The 19,534-nt window shown below is 46.6% G+C and overlaps 1 protein-coding gene across 1 annotated transcript in view; it reads left to right on the top strand.

Moving 5' to 3' along the window:
* LOC132391313 (prosaposin-like) overlaps window positions 1-4,343 on the top strand; it is a 122,222-nt gene extending 117,879 nt beyond the window's left edge. The window contains exon 3 of the mRNA XM_059964321.1: window positions 117-4,343. Within this exon, the coding sequence (XP_059820304.1) occupies window positions 1,174-2,151 (978 nt within the window). The 5' untranslated portion in view covers window positions 117-1,173 and the 3' untranslated portion in view covers window positions 2,152-4,343. The remainder of the gene's footprint in view (window positions 1-116) is intronic.
* Window positions 4,344-19,534: the final 15,191 nt, after the last annotated feature.

Raw genomic sequence — 19,534 nt, 5'->3', positions numbered from 1 at the left:
TTTTTGAGACATTTTTAATTCATGAGAGGGAGTTGCATTACGCTAGACTGCATACTGATGTGAATAATTAAATACATTTGCAGACTTAATGTCTTAACCAAACTTGTTTTCCACAGCAAACCACACAAAATGCTGGAGGAACTCAGCAAGACAGACAGCATCTAGGGAGACAAATAAACGGTTGATATTTTGGGCCAAGACTCTGTACAATGTCCTGAGAATGTTACTCAAAATGGCTTCTTTGGTTTGTTACAAGTAGGAATGCTTCTTTGTCTGATAAGTGTTTCTCTCGCCGTTGTTCTGCTTTAAAATGGCTGATATGGTAACTGTATTCATTTGTTAATCAATGGGGAATGTTATTGTGTCTTGTGAGGCTGGGAACTTAGGGGAGGGGTTTTCGCGGGTTTTTGGTATGAGGGGAGTCGGGAGAAAGACGCCGAGGGAGGTGGGCGTGCGCTCGGAAGATCACCGGGGAGTCTGGGGTGGAAGACGTGGAAGTCGGAGGCAAGCGACGAGGGGTCGAATGGTTCGATGGTTGAGCTGCAACGAGTGCACTAAACAGACTGAACTTTGATAATGCGCGAGGCATAAACTCGATTCTCACAGCACCTGCGCATACGGGAGGTGGGTTGGTGAGTGGCTGGATCTCTGTTTCCCCGAGACATATTCCAGCCTTTTGGGTAAGTGTTACATTTGTGTGGTGCTCGTCCCGAATTGGATTCTCAGGGGCTGTGGAATCACGCAGGCAGCAGAGTGGAGATGGACAGAGATAAGATTGTTTGTTGGTGCGAATTTGAAGGTGTACCGGTGCAGTATGCATGCGTAGTGAGCGGAGTGGATTTTTGAGTTTCGGGAGGCGCGGTAGTGCAGGGGTTAAGTTTGGCAAAAGGTATTGGGCAGGTAGAATTGGTAGCTAGACGGTGTGGTAAAGAGGTGGAGTCCAGTTGGGTGTTGGTTAGTACGAGTGCTGACGTCAGGACGGTGGAACTGCCGGCGACGGTCAGTGTACCGGGGGAGGAGGGGCTGTGGGGGCTCCACTCCTTTTCCAAGGATGAGGCTGAGGAGACATCGGAGGAGGAGTTAGAGCTAGAGGTGGACCCCCGAGAGGTGCCCGGCAGTAGTAAAGGGAGGCGGGAAGAGGGAGTCGTGACTAGGCCCCGCCCCCCAGGTAGGATGGAAGCCTCGGAGTTGACAGCCGCACTTAACTCCCTGGTGGGGGTGGCCGAGAGGCCACGGCTGAAGCTGGGGGTGTTCTCCGGAGCCAAGCCTACTCCGGACTGGGAGGTGGACTATGAGACCTGGATCGAGCATATGTCCTTGATGTTAGAGGAGTGGCCAGGCTCAGAGGAGGAGAAGAGGCAGCGATTGGTGGGAAGTTTGAGGGGTTTAGCAGCCAAAACCGTCCGGGAGTTGAAAGCTGAGAAGCCTGGGGCCTCAGTGGAGGAATATATAGAAGTTTTGGGGGGAGCGTTTGGGTTGTCAGGGGAACCCTGGCTGCTTTTAGCAGAGTTCCAACGCCTGGAACAATGGAGAGGGGAAAAGCTCTCCGAGTACATATTTAGGATGGAGGGGATGCTCTCGGGGCTGCGGCGTCGGGGGGTAGCGAAGGCGACTGACGTGGCTAGCGTGAGGATGAGTCAGCTATTCAGTGGCTCTCTGGAGGAGGACAAGGTGGCGTGGACTATCCGGCAGGCTTATAGGAAAGGCCCCCCTCCATCCTTCGGGCAACTGATTAGAGAGGTGCGAGAGGAAAAGAGAGCGTTGGGGCGGAAAAGGGGCACAGGCCTACGGGAACGATCCTCAGCGATACAAGAAGTGGTGGCTGGGTGGAGGAATGACAATCCCCCGGGGAGTAGGGAACCCCCTCTGGAGGGGAGGGACAGGGGAGGTACCCACTCTCAGGGGCGATCAGTGCAGTGGATTGGGAGCAGGAGCCGTCCTGGGAGAGGAGGGGCGGCAGGCAACGTGTGCTTTAACTGTGGGAAAGAGGGGCATTTCAGGCGGGACAGTGGGCGGCCGAGGGTGTGCTATAGCTGTGGAGAGGAGGGACACTTTAGGTGGGATTGTGAGAGACAAGGAGTCCCGCGGAGGACAAGCCCCCCTACGACTAAAAAGGGAGAGGTGTTGGGAAACTTAGGAGAGGCTCAGTGAGGGAACGGACTGGAGCATCTGGAGGAACACGTTCCCATAGATCAGCCAGGGGACCACCGGGTGCCCATGCCTGTATTCCGGATGGGCTGGTAGGACCCCGTGCCAGTGTGGGTCTACGGATAGAGGGAGTTTACGCAAAAGCCATTCTTGATACGGGATCACAGGTGACCTTATTGTACCGGTCTTTCTACAATCAATATCTAAAGCATTTGCCCATAACCCCATTTGACGCCCTTCAGATTTGGGGTGTGAGCGAGGGTGACTACCCATACGATGGGTACCTATCGGTGAGATTGGAGTTCTCGGAGGGCGATGTGGGAGTGTCCGAAGCTATTGAGACGTTGGTGTTGGTGTGTCCTGACCCGGTGGAAACCGGTGGTGCTGCCCTCCTGGTGGGGACCAACTCCCCTGTGGTGCGACGGCTCCTGGGAGCTTGTAAGGAGAAAGGGGGTGAAGACTTTCTGGAGACCCTCTCGGTGCATCCAGTGTTTCGAGCAGTGTTCAAAGAAGGGGTTGCCTCCCTAGGGCTGGACCTGGAGTGTAAACGAGGGACGGTGTGGTGTACGCAGGCGAGGCCCAAGGTGATCCGACCAGGGGAGGTAGCACTCGTGATGGGGACCCCCAGATTCCCAGGAGTGCCGACGGGAGAAGCCCTGTTAGTAGACGCCCCAGACGATCTTGAAGGGGAGACACGATTTCCATCGGGGGCATTGGTGAGGCTCGAAGTGCAGAGACCAGAGGTGGTACATGCGAGGCGTATAGCCGTAAGTGTCAGGAACACCACGGCAAGAGAAATCACCTTTAAGAGGGGAATGCCACTGGCACATCTGTTCCCGGTGACGGTAATGTCTAGCGCACCAGTGAGGACCCCTACCGGGGAGGGATCGGAGCATCGAAGGGAGCTGACCGCTGAAGTCTTTAACTTCGGGGATTCCCCTGTGTCGCCGGAGTGGAAACACCGGCTAGTGGAGAAGATGCTGAAGATGGAAGCTGTTTTTTCTCGGGGCGAGTTTGATGTTGGCTGCTCCAAAAGCACTCGCCACACCATCCGGGTGACGGAAGACACCCCGTTCCAAGAGAGATCCCGGCAGCTGGCTCCGGCAGCACTTGTGCAAGTTGAAGGAGGCCGGAATCATAGCTGAGTCTCGAAGTCCTTATGCGTCCCCAATAGTGGTGGCATGAAGAAGAATGGGCGAGTGCGCATGTGTGTTGACTACAGCACGTTGAATCGGCGAACTGTCCCTGATCAATATACTGTCCCAAGAGTCGAGGATGCGCTGGCCTGCCTGAGCAGTGCGAAGTGGTTCAGTGTGCTGGATATAAGAAGTGGGTATTGCCAGATCCCGATGAGTGCGGGCGATAAAGAGAAGACCGCTTTTATCTGCCCGCTGGGGTTCTTTCAGTTCGAACGAATGCCCCAAGGCATATCGGGAGCCCCAGCCACCTTCCAGAGGCTCATGGAGAGAACTGTGGGGGATATGAATCTGTTGGAGGTGCTGGTGTACCTGGACGATTTGATAGTGTTTGGATCAACTTTGGAGGAACATGAGGAGAGGCTGTTGAAGGTGTTGGGCCGGCTTAATGAAGAAGGGTTGAAGCTTTCCCTGGACAAATGCCAGTTCTGCAAGTCGTCGGTTAGCTATGTTGGCCATATCATTTCGCGAGAGGGAGTGGCTACTCATCCAACCAAGATAGAGGCCGTGACCACCTGGCCGAGACCCCAGAAAGTGGGCGCTCTGCGCTCATTTTTGGGGTTCTGTGGGTATTACCGGCGATTTGTGAAAGGATACGCCAAAGTGTGTCACCCGTTGACTCAGCTGTTGTGTGGTTATCCCCCGGTGGGAAAGAAGAGGACGGGGGACCAGAGGCAGGACCTTTTGGCTCGAGATGGGATGATCGATGTGAAGAGGCATTCCGATCTTTGAAAAGGGCACTGACCCAGGCCCCGGTGTTGGCTTTTGCCGATCCCCAGAAGCCATATGTGCTGCATACGGATGCCAGCTGAGAGGGTCTCGGGGCTGTTCTGTACCAGGAGCATGGCAAAGCATTGAGACCGGTAGCCTTTGTCAGCCGAAGCTTGTCGCCATCAGAGAGAAACTATCCCACTCACAAGTTGGAGTTCCTGGCGCTGAAGTGGACTGTGGTGGACAAGCTGGGCAATTACCTGTACGGAGCCAAGTTTGAGGTGAGAACGGATAACAATCCTCTCACTTATATTTTGACTTCGGCGAAGCTGGATGCCACAGGATATTGGTGGCTGGCGGCCTTGTCGGTATATGATTTCAGCCTGAGGTACCGTCCCGGAAGCAAGAATGTTGATGCGGATGCTTTGTCTCATCGGGAGCCGGGGGAACAGGAGAGGGACGAGGATTGGGAGAGTGTCCCTGTCCCTGGAGTGAAGGCGATGTGTCAGTTTGCTATCACCGTGAAGGCCGAGGAAAGAGGGAGGCTGGAACGAGCCGTGGACCATTTGGGGGTTTTTGACGACGCCATACCCCTAGCTTACTGTGACCTGACCGCACTGCGGACTAAACAGTTGCCGGAACTGAGTCCGGGGGAAGTGGCAACTGCTCAGCAAAATGACCCGGGCATTGGCACAGTGTGGAGAGTGGTCGAGAAGGGGGATGGGGCGTTGGCTGAGAAGGCGAAACCCCCATGCGTGCCTCTGTTGTTGAAGGAGTGGGCTCGGTTGAAGTTAAAGAACAAAATCTTGTACCGGGTAACGACGCCTCCGGACCAATCCCGCGGTTGGCAACTGGTCCTGCCGGAGGAGTATCGGCAGGCTGTACTCCAGGCCTTACATGATGATTCTGGACAGTTGGGGGTGGAAAAGACCTATGGATTACTCAAAGACCGGTTCTACTGGCCCCGGATGAGGGGGGAAGTCGAAGAATACTGTAGGGGATGCAGTCGTTGCATCCGGAGGAAGACCCTGCCAGCGTTGGCGGCTCCACTGTCGCACTTGCAGAGTGCGGGACCTCTGGACCTGGTATGTATGGATTTTCTGTCGATTGAGCCTGACACCAGCAACACCGCGAATGTCTTAGTCAATACCGATCATTACACTCGCTATGCTCAGGCATTTCCCACTAAGGATCAGAAGGCGACGACAGTGGCGAAGGTGTTATGGGAGAAGTATTTTGTGCATTACGGCCTTCCCAGGCGAATCCATAGTGATCAGGGGCGGGACTTTGAGAGCCGCCTTGTCCAGGAATTACTGACTATGCTTGGGGTTGAGAAATCCAGGACTACCCCTTATCACCCACAGGGAGATCCTCAGCCAGAGAGGTTCAACAGGACCCTGTTGGATATGCTCGGGACGCTGGAGATTGGGCAGAAAAGCAGGTGGAGGAGTCGTCATATTGGACAATTGGTTCACTGTTACAATTGTACTCGCAATGATGCTACAGGGTATTCGCCCTATTATCTGATGTTCGGGTGGGAAGCGAGGTTGCCCATTGACTTGAGTTTTGGGGGTGGAGTGGGTGAATTACCCGGGAAGTCCCATCTAAAGTATGTGTCCGACATGAAGAGGGAGTTACAGCGGGCGTACGAGTTGGCCGAGGCGGCGGCTACCAAACAAAATCAGAGGAATAAGATGCGGTATGATCGAAAGGTGAAGTCTGTCCAATTATTGCCAGGCGTCTGGGTCCTTTTACGGAATTTGGGACTCCCTGATGAGCACAAGTTGGCAGATCGATGGGCGGCCAGCCCCTATGTAATAGAGAGCCAGATGCCGAACCTGCCAGTTTACCGGGTGAAACCTGAGGATGGGAAAGGGCCTATCAAGGTACTCCATCGGAATCACCTGCTACCACTGGGTCAAGCGGTGCAGGTGGATAAGGAGCCCGAGTGGGAGGTTACGCCTAGTACAAGGACTCTACGAGGGCACGGAGAAAGGGAAGAGCCCGCTGCTGAAGTGCGGGGACGGGTCCCTCACCTGGGAACGGCTACCGATTCGGAAGAGGACGACTCAGATTAGTGGCCCCGTTCCCATTCGCTGGTGCTCCAGTACCAGGAGAGGAGGCTCCTGGCCCTTCCCATACTGAATTGGGTGAGAGGAGGGAAGGTCTTGAGGGTCAGATGGAGAGGCAGCCTACATTGGTGGGAGAGAGGGTGGAACCCGAGCGTGAGCCGGAGAGATCTCAGGTGAGGGAGGACCCCCGTGAGGAAAGGGGTGCGGGTCTGTCAGGTAGACCTGGGGTATCCGAGACAGTGGGTTCGCAAGTGACGAGGCAACCCAGTGGGGCAGAAGGGGTATGGAGATCTCAGAGGATTAGGCGCCCCCCCAGAGCGGTTGACATATGTGGTACCGGGAGAACCGAGTGTGATTTCTACTGCTCTGGGTAGTTATGTCACTGCTTTCTGCACCTGGGTTGGGTTTTGTGTGTTGCAAGAAGCTTTGGGGAACTCTAGTAATGACATGAGGGCATGACATTTGCTGGTGGGGAGAGAATGTACAATGTCCTGTGTATGTTACTCAAAATGGCTTCTTTGGTTTGTAACGAGTAGGAATGCTTCTTTGTCTGATAAGTGTTTCTCTCGCTGTTGTTTCACTTTAGAATGGCTGATATGGTAATTGTATTCATTTGTTAATCAATGGGGAATGTTATTGTGTCTTGTGAGGCTGGGAACTTGGGGGAGGGGTTTTCGCGGGTTTTTGGTATGAGGGGAGTCGGGAGAAAGACGCCGAGGGAGGTGGACGTGCGCTCGGAAGACCACTGGGGAGTCTGGGGTGGAAGACGTGGAAGTCGGAGGCAAGCGACGAGGGGTCGAATGGTTCGATGGTTGAGCTCCAACGAGTGCACTAAACAGACTGAACTTTGATAAGTTGGCGCCTTTTGTTTTTTTCCTTAAATATATATATTGTATTGCCTAATACTCTTTTAATTTTAGTAAACTCTTTAAAGTGTATTTCATAATGGTATTTGTTGTGGGTTTGATACTGTTGGCGGGCGCGAGGCATAAACTCGATTCTCACAGCACCTGCGCATACGGGAGGTGGGTTGGTGAGTGGCTGGATCTCCGTTTCCCCTAGACATATTCCAGCCTTTTGGGTAAGTGTTAAAACTCTTTTTTCAATATCCTACTGTCCACATCTTTATGAGTTGAAACTTACACTTACTGGCCACTTTATTAGCTACACCTATACACTACTTGTAATGCAAATGTCTAATCAGTCATTCATGTGGTAGCAACTCAGTGCATAAAAGTATGCAGTCATGAGCAAGAAGTTTAGATGTTGTTCAGACCAAACATCAGAATAGGGGAGAAAAGGGATCTAAGTGATTTTGACCATGGAATGTTTGTTGGTGCCAGATGGAGTGGTTTGAGTATCTCAGAAACCGCTGATCTGGGGTTTACACGCACAACAGTTTAGAGTTTACAGAGAATGGTGCAAAAAGACAAAAAAGCACCTAGAGAGCAGCGGTTCTGTGAGTTAAGAAGGCTTTGTTATCAGAGATGCCAGAGCAGAATGGCCAGACTGTTCAGGCAGGCAGGTCAGTGACAGTAACTCAAATAAACATGCGTAACAACAGTGGCATGCAGAACGCACAACACATTGAACCTTGAAGTGGATGAGTTACAGCAGCAGGAGACCATGAATATACAGGAGGTACTTACAAGGGGTGATTGATAAGTTCATGGCCTAAGGCAGAAGGAGTCAATTTTAGAAAACGTAGCACATTTATTTTTCGACATAGTCCCCTCCTGCATTTACACACTTAATCCAGCGGTCGTGGAACATATGGACCTTGGACCTCCAGAAAGTATCCACAGATGGGTGATTGATAGGTTCGTGGCCTAAGGTAGAAGGAGATGAGTTATACAGCTCTTGTTACATGCACATGCAGGTCAGCTCTTTGACTGATTATACAGGAAGTTTGAAGTTAATAAACTCATCTCCTTCTACCATAGGCCACAAACTTATCAATCACCTCTGCTGAATTATTAACTGATGAGTTATTAACTTCAAACCTCCTGCATAATCAGTCAAAGAGATGACCTGCATGTGCATGTAACGAGAGCTGTTTAACTCATCTCCTTCTACCTTAGGCCACGAACCTATCAATTACCCATCTGTGGACACTTTCTGGAGGTCCAAGATCCGTATGCTCCACGACCGCTGGACTAAGTGTGTAAATGTAGGTGGGGACTATGTTGAAAGGTAAATGTGCTAGGTTTTCTAAAATTGACTCCTTCGACCTTAGGCCACAAACTTATCAATCACTCCTCGTAATAAAGTAGCTACTGAGTGTATTGTTACAGACAAATTAGCTATTAATCAAGACATTGTACCAGGTCAGAAAAAGTTCAAGCTAATCAGGTAAATTGACATGATTTTGTAAAGGAAAACATACTTGATCATATTTGAAGAATGTCATGTGGTGGGTGAGGGGCAGGAAGAGGGAATTTGTAGGTTTGATATATCCAAGAGGCACTTGTTAAGATGCTACATCAAATATTAGTGAGGAAATTAAAAGTGTTGGTGTACTTGCAGTGTGAACAGAAGACTGCTTGGTTAAAGCTTATGGAGTGTTAGCTTTCATAAGTCGAGGGATAGAGTTTAAGAGTCACGAGGTAATGATGCAGCTCTATAAAACTCTGGTTAGGACACACTTGGAGTACTGTGTCCAGTTCTGGTCACCTCACTATAGGAGGATGTGGAAGCATTGGAAAGGGTACAGAGGAGATTTACCAGGATGCTGCCTGGTTTAGAGAGTATGCATTATGATCAGAGATTAAGGGAGCTAGGGCTTTACTGTCTGGAGAGAAAGAGGATGAGAGGAGACATGATGGAGGTATTCAGAGGAATAGATGGAGTGGACAGCCAGCGCCTCTTCCCCAGGGCACCACTGTTCAATACAAGAGGACATGGCTTTGAGGTAAAGGGTGGGAAGTTCAAGGAGGATATTAGAGGAAGGTTTTTTACTTAGAGAGTGGTTGGTGCATGGAATGCACTGCCTGAGTCAGTGGTGGAGGCAGATACACTAATGAAATTTAAGAGATTACAAGACAGGTATGGTGGGGGGGGTTATATGGGAGGCAGGGTTTAAGGGTCGGCACAACATTGTGGGCCGAAAAGCCTGTACTGTGCTGTAGTATTCTATGTTAACAGGAATGATCTATCCTCGGCCCAGTACATTGATGTAATCAGAAAGAAAGAATGCCTGTGGCTCTATCATTTGGAGCAGAGCTTGTGGAGATTTGGTACGTCACTGAAAACACTTAAAAATTTCAGCAGATGTACAGTGCAGAACATTCAGTCTGGTTACATCAGAGCCTGGTATGAAGCCTCCAATGCACAGGATTGTAAGAGGCTGCAGAGGGTTATAGACTCAGCTAGCTCCATTATGGGCATGGTCCTCCCCACCATATCTACAAAAAGCACCTCTTCAATGAGGCAGCATCCATCATTAAAGACCATTATTGTCATCAGAGAAAATTGCCTCCTCTTCTTACTGCCTTTAGCAGGAGGCACAGGAGCCTGTTGAAGGGACTCAGATCAAAACATCAACTGTTTACTCCCTTCCGTAGATACTATGTGGTCAGCTCACACCAGCATTTTGAGTGTGTTGCACAAAAGCCGGCAGACACCCTCCTTGATTCAGAAATAGCTTTATCCCCCCTGACACTGAGTGGTCAATGAACCCATGAACACTACCTTATTATTCCTTTGCTTTGCAATACTTATTTATTTTTGTAATTTATAGTAATTGTATGTCTTTGCATTGCATTGCTGTCTCAAAACAACAAATTTCACATCATTTACAATAAGTCAATGATTACAAATCTGAGTTTGGTTCTGAAAAAAGGCATAAATGGGTTCTTTACTGGGTGCCAAGATGTAACCAGCTCACCAATGCTATGTTTTCAACACTTTAGTATTTACTCATAGGACTTGGAAGAAGCCAGTAAAGCCACAGATACTAAATTTACTAATAAACTAATGATAGGTTAGTTACAAAGAATGCATAAAAACACCATAAAGGGATAAAAATTAAAACCATAAAACAAAGGAGCAGAGTTGAGTCATTTGGCCCATCAAGTGCCATCATGCTGATTTATTATCCCTCTCAACCCCATTCTCCTGCCTTTTCCATGTAACCTTTGATGCCCTGATTAATCAAGAAACTATCAACCTCTGCTTTAAATATACTCCATGACTTGGCCGCCACAGCCACCTGTGGCAATGAATTTCACAGATTCACATCCCCCTGGCTAAAGAAATCCCTTCTTTTTTCTGTTCTATATGGACCTCCCTTTAGTCTGAGACTGTGCCCCCTGTTCCTAGGCTCAGCCCCTAAAGGAAACATCCACTCTATCCAGACCTTTCAATATTTGATAGGTTCCCCCCTCCAATCTTCTGAATTCCAGCAAATACAGGCCAGAGCCATCAAACGCTCCTCATGTGTTCACCCTTTCAATCCTGAAATCATTCCCGTGAACCTCCCCAGATGTTCTCCAAGTCCAGCACACCTTTCCTTAATTAAGTGCCCAAAACTATTCACAAATCACAAATTCACAATGCAGTCAATATAAAGCCTCAGCATTACATCCTTGCCCTTATATTCTAGTCTGCTTGAATTGAATGCTAACATTGCATTTGCCTTCCTTACCATAGCCTTAACCTGCAAGTTAACCTTCAGGAAATCCCACACAAGGACTCCCAGGTCCCCTTGCACCTCTGATTTTTGAATTTTCTTCTAATTTAGAAAATAGTCTACACGTTTATTCCTTAAACCAAAGCGCATGACATCTGCCATTTCTTTGCCATTTTCCCAATCTGCCTGAGTCATTCTGCATACTTCCTGCCTCCTCAACACTACTTGTTCTTCCACTTTCTTTATATCATTTTCAAACTTAGCATCAATTCCATCATCCAAATCATTCACATGCAATATGAAAAGAAGCAGTTCCAACACTGATTCCTGTGAAATACCATTAGTCACCAGCAGCCACCAGAAAAAGCCCCTCTTATTTCCACTCCTGCCTCCTGCCAGTCAGCAATCTTCTCTCCCTGGTGTTACCTTTCCTGTAACAACATGGGCTCTTATTTTCTTAAGCAGCCTCGTGCATGGTACCTTGTCAAGGCCTTCTGAAAATCCAATGTTCACTAACTCTCCTTTGTCTACTTTGCCTGTTATTTCCTCAAAGAATTCCAACAGTTTGTCAGGCAAGATTTCTACTTAAGGAAACTTTGCTGACTTTGGCCTATTTTATCATGTGCATCTAAGTACCCCAAAACCTTACCCTTAGTAATGGACTCCCAACATTTTCCCAACCACTAAAGTCAGGCTAACTGACCTATAATTTCATTTCTTCTGCCTCCCTTCTTTCATAAACAGTGGAGTGATATTTACAATTTTCCAGTCCTCAGGAATGATTCCAGAATCTAGTAATTCTTGAAAGATCACTACTAATGTCTTGTGGTGAACTACATATACCTGTCTGGACACGCCCCCACCCCCCCCCCCACCCCCGCTGACTGCTCCTGTGGCTCCTCCCACTGACAGTGGCTCCTCCCACGGACCCCGGTATAAAGGCGATTGGGGCCTGAGCCCTGGTCTCAGTCTCCAGGATGTAGTATGGTGGTCAATTGCTGCTTGTCCTTTCTTCCAGCCAATAAAAGCCTATATCTCGCCTCACGTCTCGGAGAGTTATTGATGGTGCATCATGTTTCCATAATCTCTTCAGATACTTTTTTCAGATGTAGGTGTAGTCCATCTGGTCCAGGTGATTTATCTACCTTCAGACCTTTCAGCTTCCCAAGCTCCTTCTCCTTAGGAATTGCAGCTACACTCACTTCTGCCCTTAACACTCTCAAATTTCTGGCATACTGCTAGTATCTTCTAGCATATTATATATATGCATAATATGGATATGTGAAAAAAACCTTTGCTATCTGTTTTTATATTATTAGCAAGCTTCCCTTCATATTTCATATTTTCTCTCCTGATAGCTTTTTGTTGCCTTCTTTTAGTTTTCTAAGAGCTTCCCAGTCTTATAACTTCCCATTCATTTTTGCTATATTTTATGCCCTCTCTTTAGCTTTTTTGCTGTCTTTGCCTTCCATTGTCAGCCATAGTTGCCTCACCTTCCCTTTAGAATACTCCATCTTTGGGATGTATCTATCCTTCACCTTCCGAATTATCCCCAGAAATTATCATTCTGCTATCATTTCTGCTAGTGTCCATTTCCAGTCAATTTTGGCCAGCTTTTCTCTCATGCCTCTGAAATTTCCTTTACTCCACTGTAGTACTGCTACATCTGACTTTATCCTCTCTCCCTGAAACTGCATGGTGAATTCTGTCATATTATGATCACTGCTTCCTAAGGATTCCTTTACCCTAAACTCCCTAATCCAATTTAGTTCATTACACAGCACTCACTCCAGAACTGCTGATCCCCAAGTGGGCACAACCACAAGCTACTCAAAAGAGCCATCTCGTAGGTATTCTACAAATGCCCTCTCTTAGGATCCAGCACCAACCTGATTTTCCCAATCTAAATGCATTTTGAAATTCCCCATGTCTATCATAAAATTTCACTTTTCTATCTCACATTGTAATTTGTATCCAACATCTTGGCAACTATTTGTAGGCCTGCATTTAACTCCCATCAGGGTCTTTTTAACTTTGCAGTTTCTTAACTCCGCCCACAAGGATTCTACATCTTCTGATCCTATGTCACCTCTTAATAAGAATTTAATTTCATTTTTTTACCAACAGCACTACCCAACTTCCTCTGCCTACTTGCTTGTCCTTTTGATACACTCAGATGTTAAGCTCTCAAATATGATCTTCTTTCAGTCATGAATCAGTGATGCCCATAATGTTGTACCTGCTAATCTCTAATTGTGCTACATTATATACTGCATTCAAATATAATGCCTTCATTTCTGCATTCATCACCCTTTTTGATTTTGCCCTCATGTTGTACTTCATCTCATCCCATTGACTGCAATTTTGCCCTGTGATCTGCCTGTCAAGTCAAGTGACGTTTATTGTCATTTAACTATATACATGTATATAATATAGATAGCCATATAATGTATATAGAAACAAGATAATGTTTCTTCGAACCAGGGTGTAAAGCACACGATAACTCATGAAGACACGGAAAAAGTCTACAGATGAATCACATAAATAATAAACTAAAGTGAATTAATTTTAAATATTGGTAAGTACAGAACAAATTAGCCAGTGGCACTTTGAATACAATGCTGCCGGGAGTTCAGAACCCTAATGGCCTGGGGGGAGAAACCGTTTCCCATCCTGACCGTTCTTGTTTTTATGCATCATAGCATCATGTCTAATGGCAGAATGTCAAACAGGATGCTGGATGGATGGGTGGGATCCTTAATAATGCTAAGTATGCATCAGTCCTGATAAATGTCCCTGATGGATGGTAGGGAGACCCTATGATCCTCTCATCTGTTCTCACAGTCCTTTGTACGGACTTCTAGTCCAATGCTCAGCTGCTCCCGTACTAGATGGATCTGAAGCTTATCAGGATATTCTCAATCATGCGCCTGTAAAACACAGTTAAGATGGGGGGTGGGGGAGCCTTGCTTGCCTCAATCTCCTTGGGAAGTGGAGGCACTGCTGTACCTTCTTGTTCAGGACGCTGTTAATAAGGGACCTAGTGAAGTCATCTGTCATGTGAACTCCCAGGAACTTGCTGCATTTAACTCTTTCTATGGAGTAGCCATGTATTCGTAGCTGTATCCTTCTTCACAGTCTCACTACTCACTGCATCTACTTGTATACAGAGTGCCCCATCCTCAAGGTTCCCATACCCCTGCCAAATTACCTTAAACCCTCCCCAAAAGCTCTAGCAAATCTGCCCACAAGGATATTGATCCCCCTTGGGTTCAGTTATAACCATGTATACCTTCCTATACCTTTATAAATATATAAAGTATCACTTTATATACCTATAAAGTATGACTTTATATACCTGTAAAGGTATACTTTATATACCTTCCCCAGAAGAAATCCCAATGATCCAGAAATCTGAAATCCTGCTCTCTGCACCAATTTCTCAGCCAAATCATCATGTTTTTACCGTCACTGGCAGGTAGCTCAGACAGCAATTCAGAGATTACTACCCTGGAGGTCCTGCATATCAGGTTTCTGCCTAACTCCCTATATTCTTTCTTCAGGACCTCTCCCATTTCATACCAATATGTCATTGGTATCAATATGTACCACAAATTCTGGCTACTCACCCTCCCCCTTCAGAATACTGTGGTCCTGATCCAAGACATCCCTGACCCTTGCACCTGGGAGGCAAACACAATCCGGTGTCTTTTCACATGCACAGAATCTCCCGTCTGCTCCCCTAACTATCATTAACTGATCAAAGATCTGGAAAATGGAGTATAAAGGGGAAAAATATGAAACTTTGGTAAGAAAACATTTTAAAAAGGAATATTCTTTAAATGGTGGGAGGTTTCAGAGCTCTGACGTGCAGAAGAGTCTAGGTGTCAAAGTCAAATTTACGTACAGCACAGGTGCAATGAAAAGCTTACTTCCAGCAGCATCACGGATATCAGATAGACAACATTCACAAGAAAGACATAAATCAGTGGTCACATTATTTATTTCAAAATGGGGAAAAATGTGATCTAAGTGATTTTGACCATGGAGTGATTGTTGGTGCCAGACGGGGTGGTTTGAGTATCTCAGAAAATGCTGACTTCCTGGGATTTTTATGCACACCAGTCTCCAGAGTTTAAAGATAATGGTGTGAAGAAAAACAAGAAAAATCCAATGAGTGGCAGTTCTGTGGGCAAAAACATCTAGTTCATGAGAGAGGTCATGGGAGACCAGTCAGACTGGTTCAAACTGACAGGAATGTGACAGTAACTCAAATTATTAAGTACCTAGTAAGGTATCCACTGAATGTATATAAAATAAATTGAAATTACACAAGAAGGGACACAACTTGAACAAATAAAGGCAAAGTAGATGATTTGCAAAAGGTTATTATGCAGAACAGGTAATTAGGAAACCCAGTAGAAAGGTGGTCAGCCTAAGTTTGTATTTCCCCACAGTTCGGAAGAATGGGAGGTAATTTTATTGAAACATGTAAGATCCTGAGGGGTCTTGAGGTGGATATGGAGGTGTTTTCTCTTGTAGAAGAGTCTGAATTAGCTGTTTAAAATCAAGGGTTGCCCATCTAAGGTGGAAAGAAGATGGATCAACACACACAAGACTGGAGGAGCAGAGAAGTCCTTTTCTCTCTTCTTCAAGGGTGATACATGTGGAGCCTATTTTTAAGGCAGAGATTTTGGTTAACCAAAGGACTGAAACATTCCCCTAGTTGGATAGGAGTATGGAGTTGAAGTTACGGTCAGATCAGCCATGGATCTAATTCATGTATCCCTATGCCGAAACACCAGCAGGCAGTACAGCTGGCCTGCCTACTCCTCAAATGAATAGAATGCGGGCACGACACAGTGCAGGTAAACAATAAGGTGCAAGATCATAACAAAGTAGATTGTGAGGTGAAAAGTCCAGTGGGATAGAAGCTGTCCTTGAGCCTTGTAGCATTGGAGCCTTCTTACCAGCCTGTGATGCAGCCCGTCAGAATGTTCTCCAACATACACAAATAGAAATTTGTACAAGTCTTTGGTAATGTTCCAAATCTTCTCAGCCTCCCACTAATAGAAATAGCAGTGAAATTTAGTACTGCGGTGTTTGAACTCTTTCAAAATAATGAGACGAAACATTGTTACCTGGAGGGAATATTTTCAGAAGAGGTACAAGAAGAGAGTCATGGAGAAAAGATAAAAGGTTTTTAGCAGGGTAACAGAAGAGATTTACTTATATGATCACAGGGATGAGGGGCTTCAATTATGAGGTGGGACTGTTCTTTGAACAAGAAGAAGATCTAGTAGAGTGATTTAAAATTATGAAAGCAAGTTTGTTGATGGAAACTGCTTCAAATGATATGGATGGGTGGGAGGGAGGAGGTTGCTTTGTTGCTTGTTGTATTCTGTGTTGTTCTGCCAAGCATTGGGGATATGAAATGTTGGTGCCATAATGTGTAAGTTATTAGCACAAACAATGCATTTCACTGTATGTTCTGAACCTGAACAAAGACAGAGACATAAAATATAGGCAACTGACCAAAGAACCAAAAATAGTCTTATGCAGTGATTGATAAGGATTTTGATTGTACTGTGGGCCTGGCAATGGAAGCAGATTTGGGTAGATTCAATTGTGGAGTTTGAAAAGGATCTGGGTGTGTATTTAAATGCAAATAATAGCATGGATCCAGCGAGAAGGGGGGAATGGGACTACTTACTATACCAGGCATGGGCAAACTACGGCCCGCGGGCCATATGCCCGTTAAGCTTTTTAATCCGGCCCACAGAACTTGATGAAATTATATTAATAAACCTTGTTAATGTTTTTTCCCCACAATTCTGGTGTTTTCCCAATAGATGACACACTCTATATACATTTGTGGCGACCCATTTCCTGGCACATCCGAACCGGCTCACAATTAGCCAGCGTTCCGGCTAAGGGAGATAGCCTGCGGGGATTTGCGAGCACAGAGCTTTGGAGCCTCTGCGCCACGGGGGGCAAGTTAAGGGAGGCTTAGAAGTGAGGCTGGGGATTTCGAATAAAGTTTTTTTCTTCGACTGCAGTTACCGACTCCGTGTCATAATTTTAGCGCTGCATGTAGCACACCGCTACACATTGACCTTTGTTGAGGTGCAGCGTATTACTCCACATTTGCGCTTTACTCTTTGTTCGGCTCAACCTATTTGTGTGAACAGGCGTTCAGCGTCATGAACATCAACAAAGCCAGCCACAGATCCAAGTTAACTGACCAACACCTCAGATCCATCCTGAGAATCGCCACAACAAAACTAAATCCAGACTTTGATGCGCTGGCTAAAAAGGGAGACCAACAACACTGTTCCCACTGAAATTAAAAATAAGTTTCTTTGTTGTGTTATGTAAAAAATGCATTTGAAAATATTTTTTCAATAAGCCTTACATGTTACATGTCATTTCTGTTAAGTGATGGACATGAGTAGTGCGCAGGTGCACGTACATTCTCAAAATAAAAAATGCACTCCAGATCAAATAACGCGCTCCGCATACTGGCGCGCTGTCAGTGTTCTGTCATTGTGCTGGTCGTTGTTGAGTTTTGGCACGGGGACAATTGAATAAGAAGGAGCAGGACAAGTAGACCTGCATCTCCTACCATTTTTGAAATAAAGACAGTCAGGAGGAGAGTGATGATGATAATATCTTGAAGGATAACAGAATTTTCAGTGCTTTAAAATAATAGCTGTTACTATCAAAAAAAGCTGTATTTTATTCATTTAATTTTCAGTGTTTTAAAAGTCATTTCAATAAATAGCTAAATACCATGGGACTTCAAAGACAGATATTTTGTTGTAATGCATTTGTTCATTTTCAATTGAAATTAAAGCACATGTTTTCTACATATCCCATGATATTTTATTTTCTCTTGTGAGATGTATTACCAAAACACTCCGTCCATCTGCTCCTGGTCCGGCCCCCCTGTCAAATTTTAGAACCCTTTGTGGCCCACAAGTCAAAAAGTTTGCCCACCCCTGTACTATACCCTTACAGAAAACCAGCACAAAGATGACAGGCTGGTTGACTTCTTTCAATGCTATAACTGTTCTGTGATTCTGTGTTATATAGAAGCCAAGTTACATTATTTTTTCTCAGTGTTAAAAGCATCTCCTGATTATTCTTAGGAAACTCAAAGAGAACAAACTGGAAAGGGGTCAGAGAAGGTTTATGAGAAATGTACCAGGTCTGGACAACTTGAGTTGTAAGGATAGTCTTGGGACTTTTTTCCCCTAGAGCAGAGGAGATTGGTTGAGGGGTGACCTGAGAGGGGAGAAATGGTTAAGGTGGTGGACATGAGAGGGCAGATTCTCAGAGGGAAAGAGTGACTTGGTGCTGCTTCACCTGCTGAGTCCCTCCAGCCTTTTGTGGGTTTTGCCAGAAGATTTCCAGCATCTGCAGAATCTCGTGTGTTTATGTTTGTGACCGGTTCAGACAGGCATCTTGGAGAACGGGCATGGGACGCGGCGAAGGCCCTGTTTCAGCGCAACATGAGTCTGATGCAAGTAACAAGTTCAACATTTAATCTACTCCAGCACGGAGATGTGAAAATCGCGCAGAGATGGAAAGGGGGCACAATCTGAGAGACATAAGGTGCTGGGCGCGGCAAGAGGCGCGCCCTTCTCCTCATTGGCCGAGCCTTGGTGTTTAAAGCAGGAGAGAGGGAGCGGGGCTGCTGTCGGGGCAAGTCGCTGTTCGTGTCGGTTCCTCCTCTCTCGACACTGAAGTGGCGATGGCTGGCTTCACCTTCCTCCTCGTTGTGTTGTGTCTCTCGCCAGGTAGGGCACGGGTTGTTAATACTGCTTGCCCGCAGCAGTGTAACCGAGTCGGTCTCTGTTTACAACCAACTGGGATATTGTTTGCGTTCTTTACGCGGGATGGGCTCCGAAATAACTTTGCCGGGACTGAGCGATTCCATCCGGACAGACCCTGGCTAATTTCTTGGTTCACCGGCTCCTTCTGCACCAGGCACCGCTCCGATTAGTAATTGCGACCCTGTAGCGACGTGGGTTTGTCAAACTCTTTTAATAACAGGGGTTGTATTGAGAGCATCCTGAGCAGCTGCATCACTGCCTGGTTTGGAAATTGCACCGTCTCGGATCGCAAGACCCTGCAGTAGATAGTGAGGTCAGCTGAGAAGATCATCGGGGTCCCTCTTCCTGCCATCGTGGACATTTACACTACTCTCTGCATCCGCAAACCAAACAGCATTGTGAAGGACCCCACACACCCCTCATACAAACTCTTCTCCCTCCTGCCGTCTGGGAAAAGGCTCCGAAGCATTCGGGCTCTCACGACCAGACTATGTAACAGTTTCTTCCCCCAAGCCAACAGACTCCTCAATACTCAAAGCCTGGACTGACACCATGCCCTACTGTCCTGTTTATTATTTATTGTAATGTCTGCACTGTTTTTGTGCACTTTATGCAGTCCAGTGTAGGTCTGTAGTCTAGTATAACTTTCTCTGTTTTTTTTTATTACGTGGTTCAGTCTGGTTTTTTCTACTGTCATGTAACACCATGGTCCTGAAAAAAACGTTGTCTCATTTTTACTATGCACTGTACCAGCAGTTATGGTCGAAATGACAATAAAAGTTGACTTGACTTTCTGCTAATTTTTTTTAAAACTCCTGCTGAAGGAACTCTGCATCCTCTCACCGAAATTGCGCCACGTGTTGAGACAAATTCAGCTTCATCTCATCCTCACCAGATTTATCCCAACACGAACCCAATCCCTAAATCCAGAGCAGATTC

The sequence above is a fragment of the Hypanus sabinus genome, chromosome 1, assembly GCF_030144855.1.
Source record: "Hypanus sabinus isolate sHypSab1 chromosome 1, sHypSab1.hap1, whole genome shotgun sequence".
NCBI lineage: Eukaryota > Metazoa > Chordata > Chondrichthyes > Myliobatiformes > Dasyatidae > Hypanus > Hypanus sabinus.
This window is presented reverse-complemented; position numbering and strand designations above follow the sequence as displayed.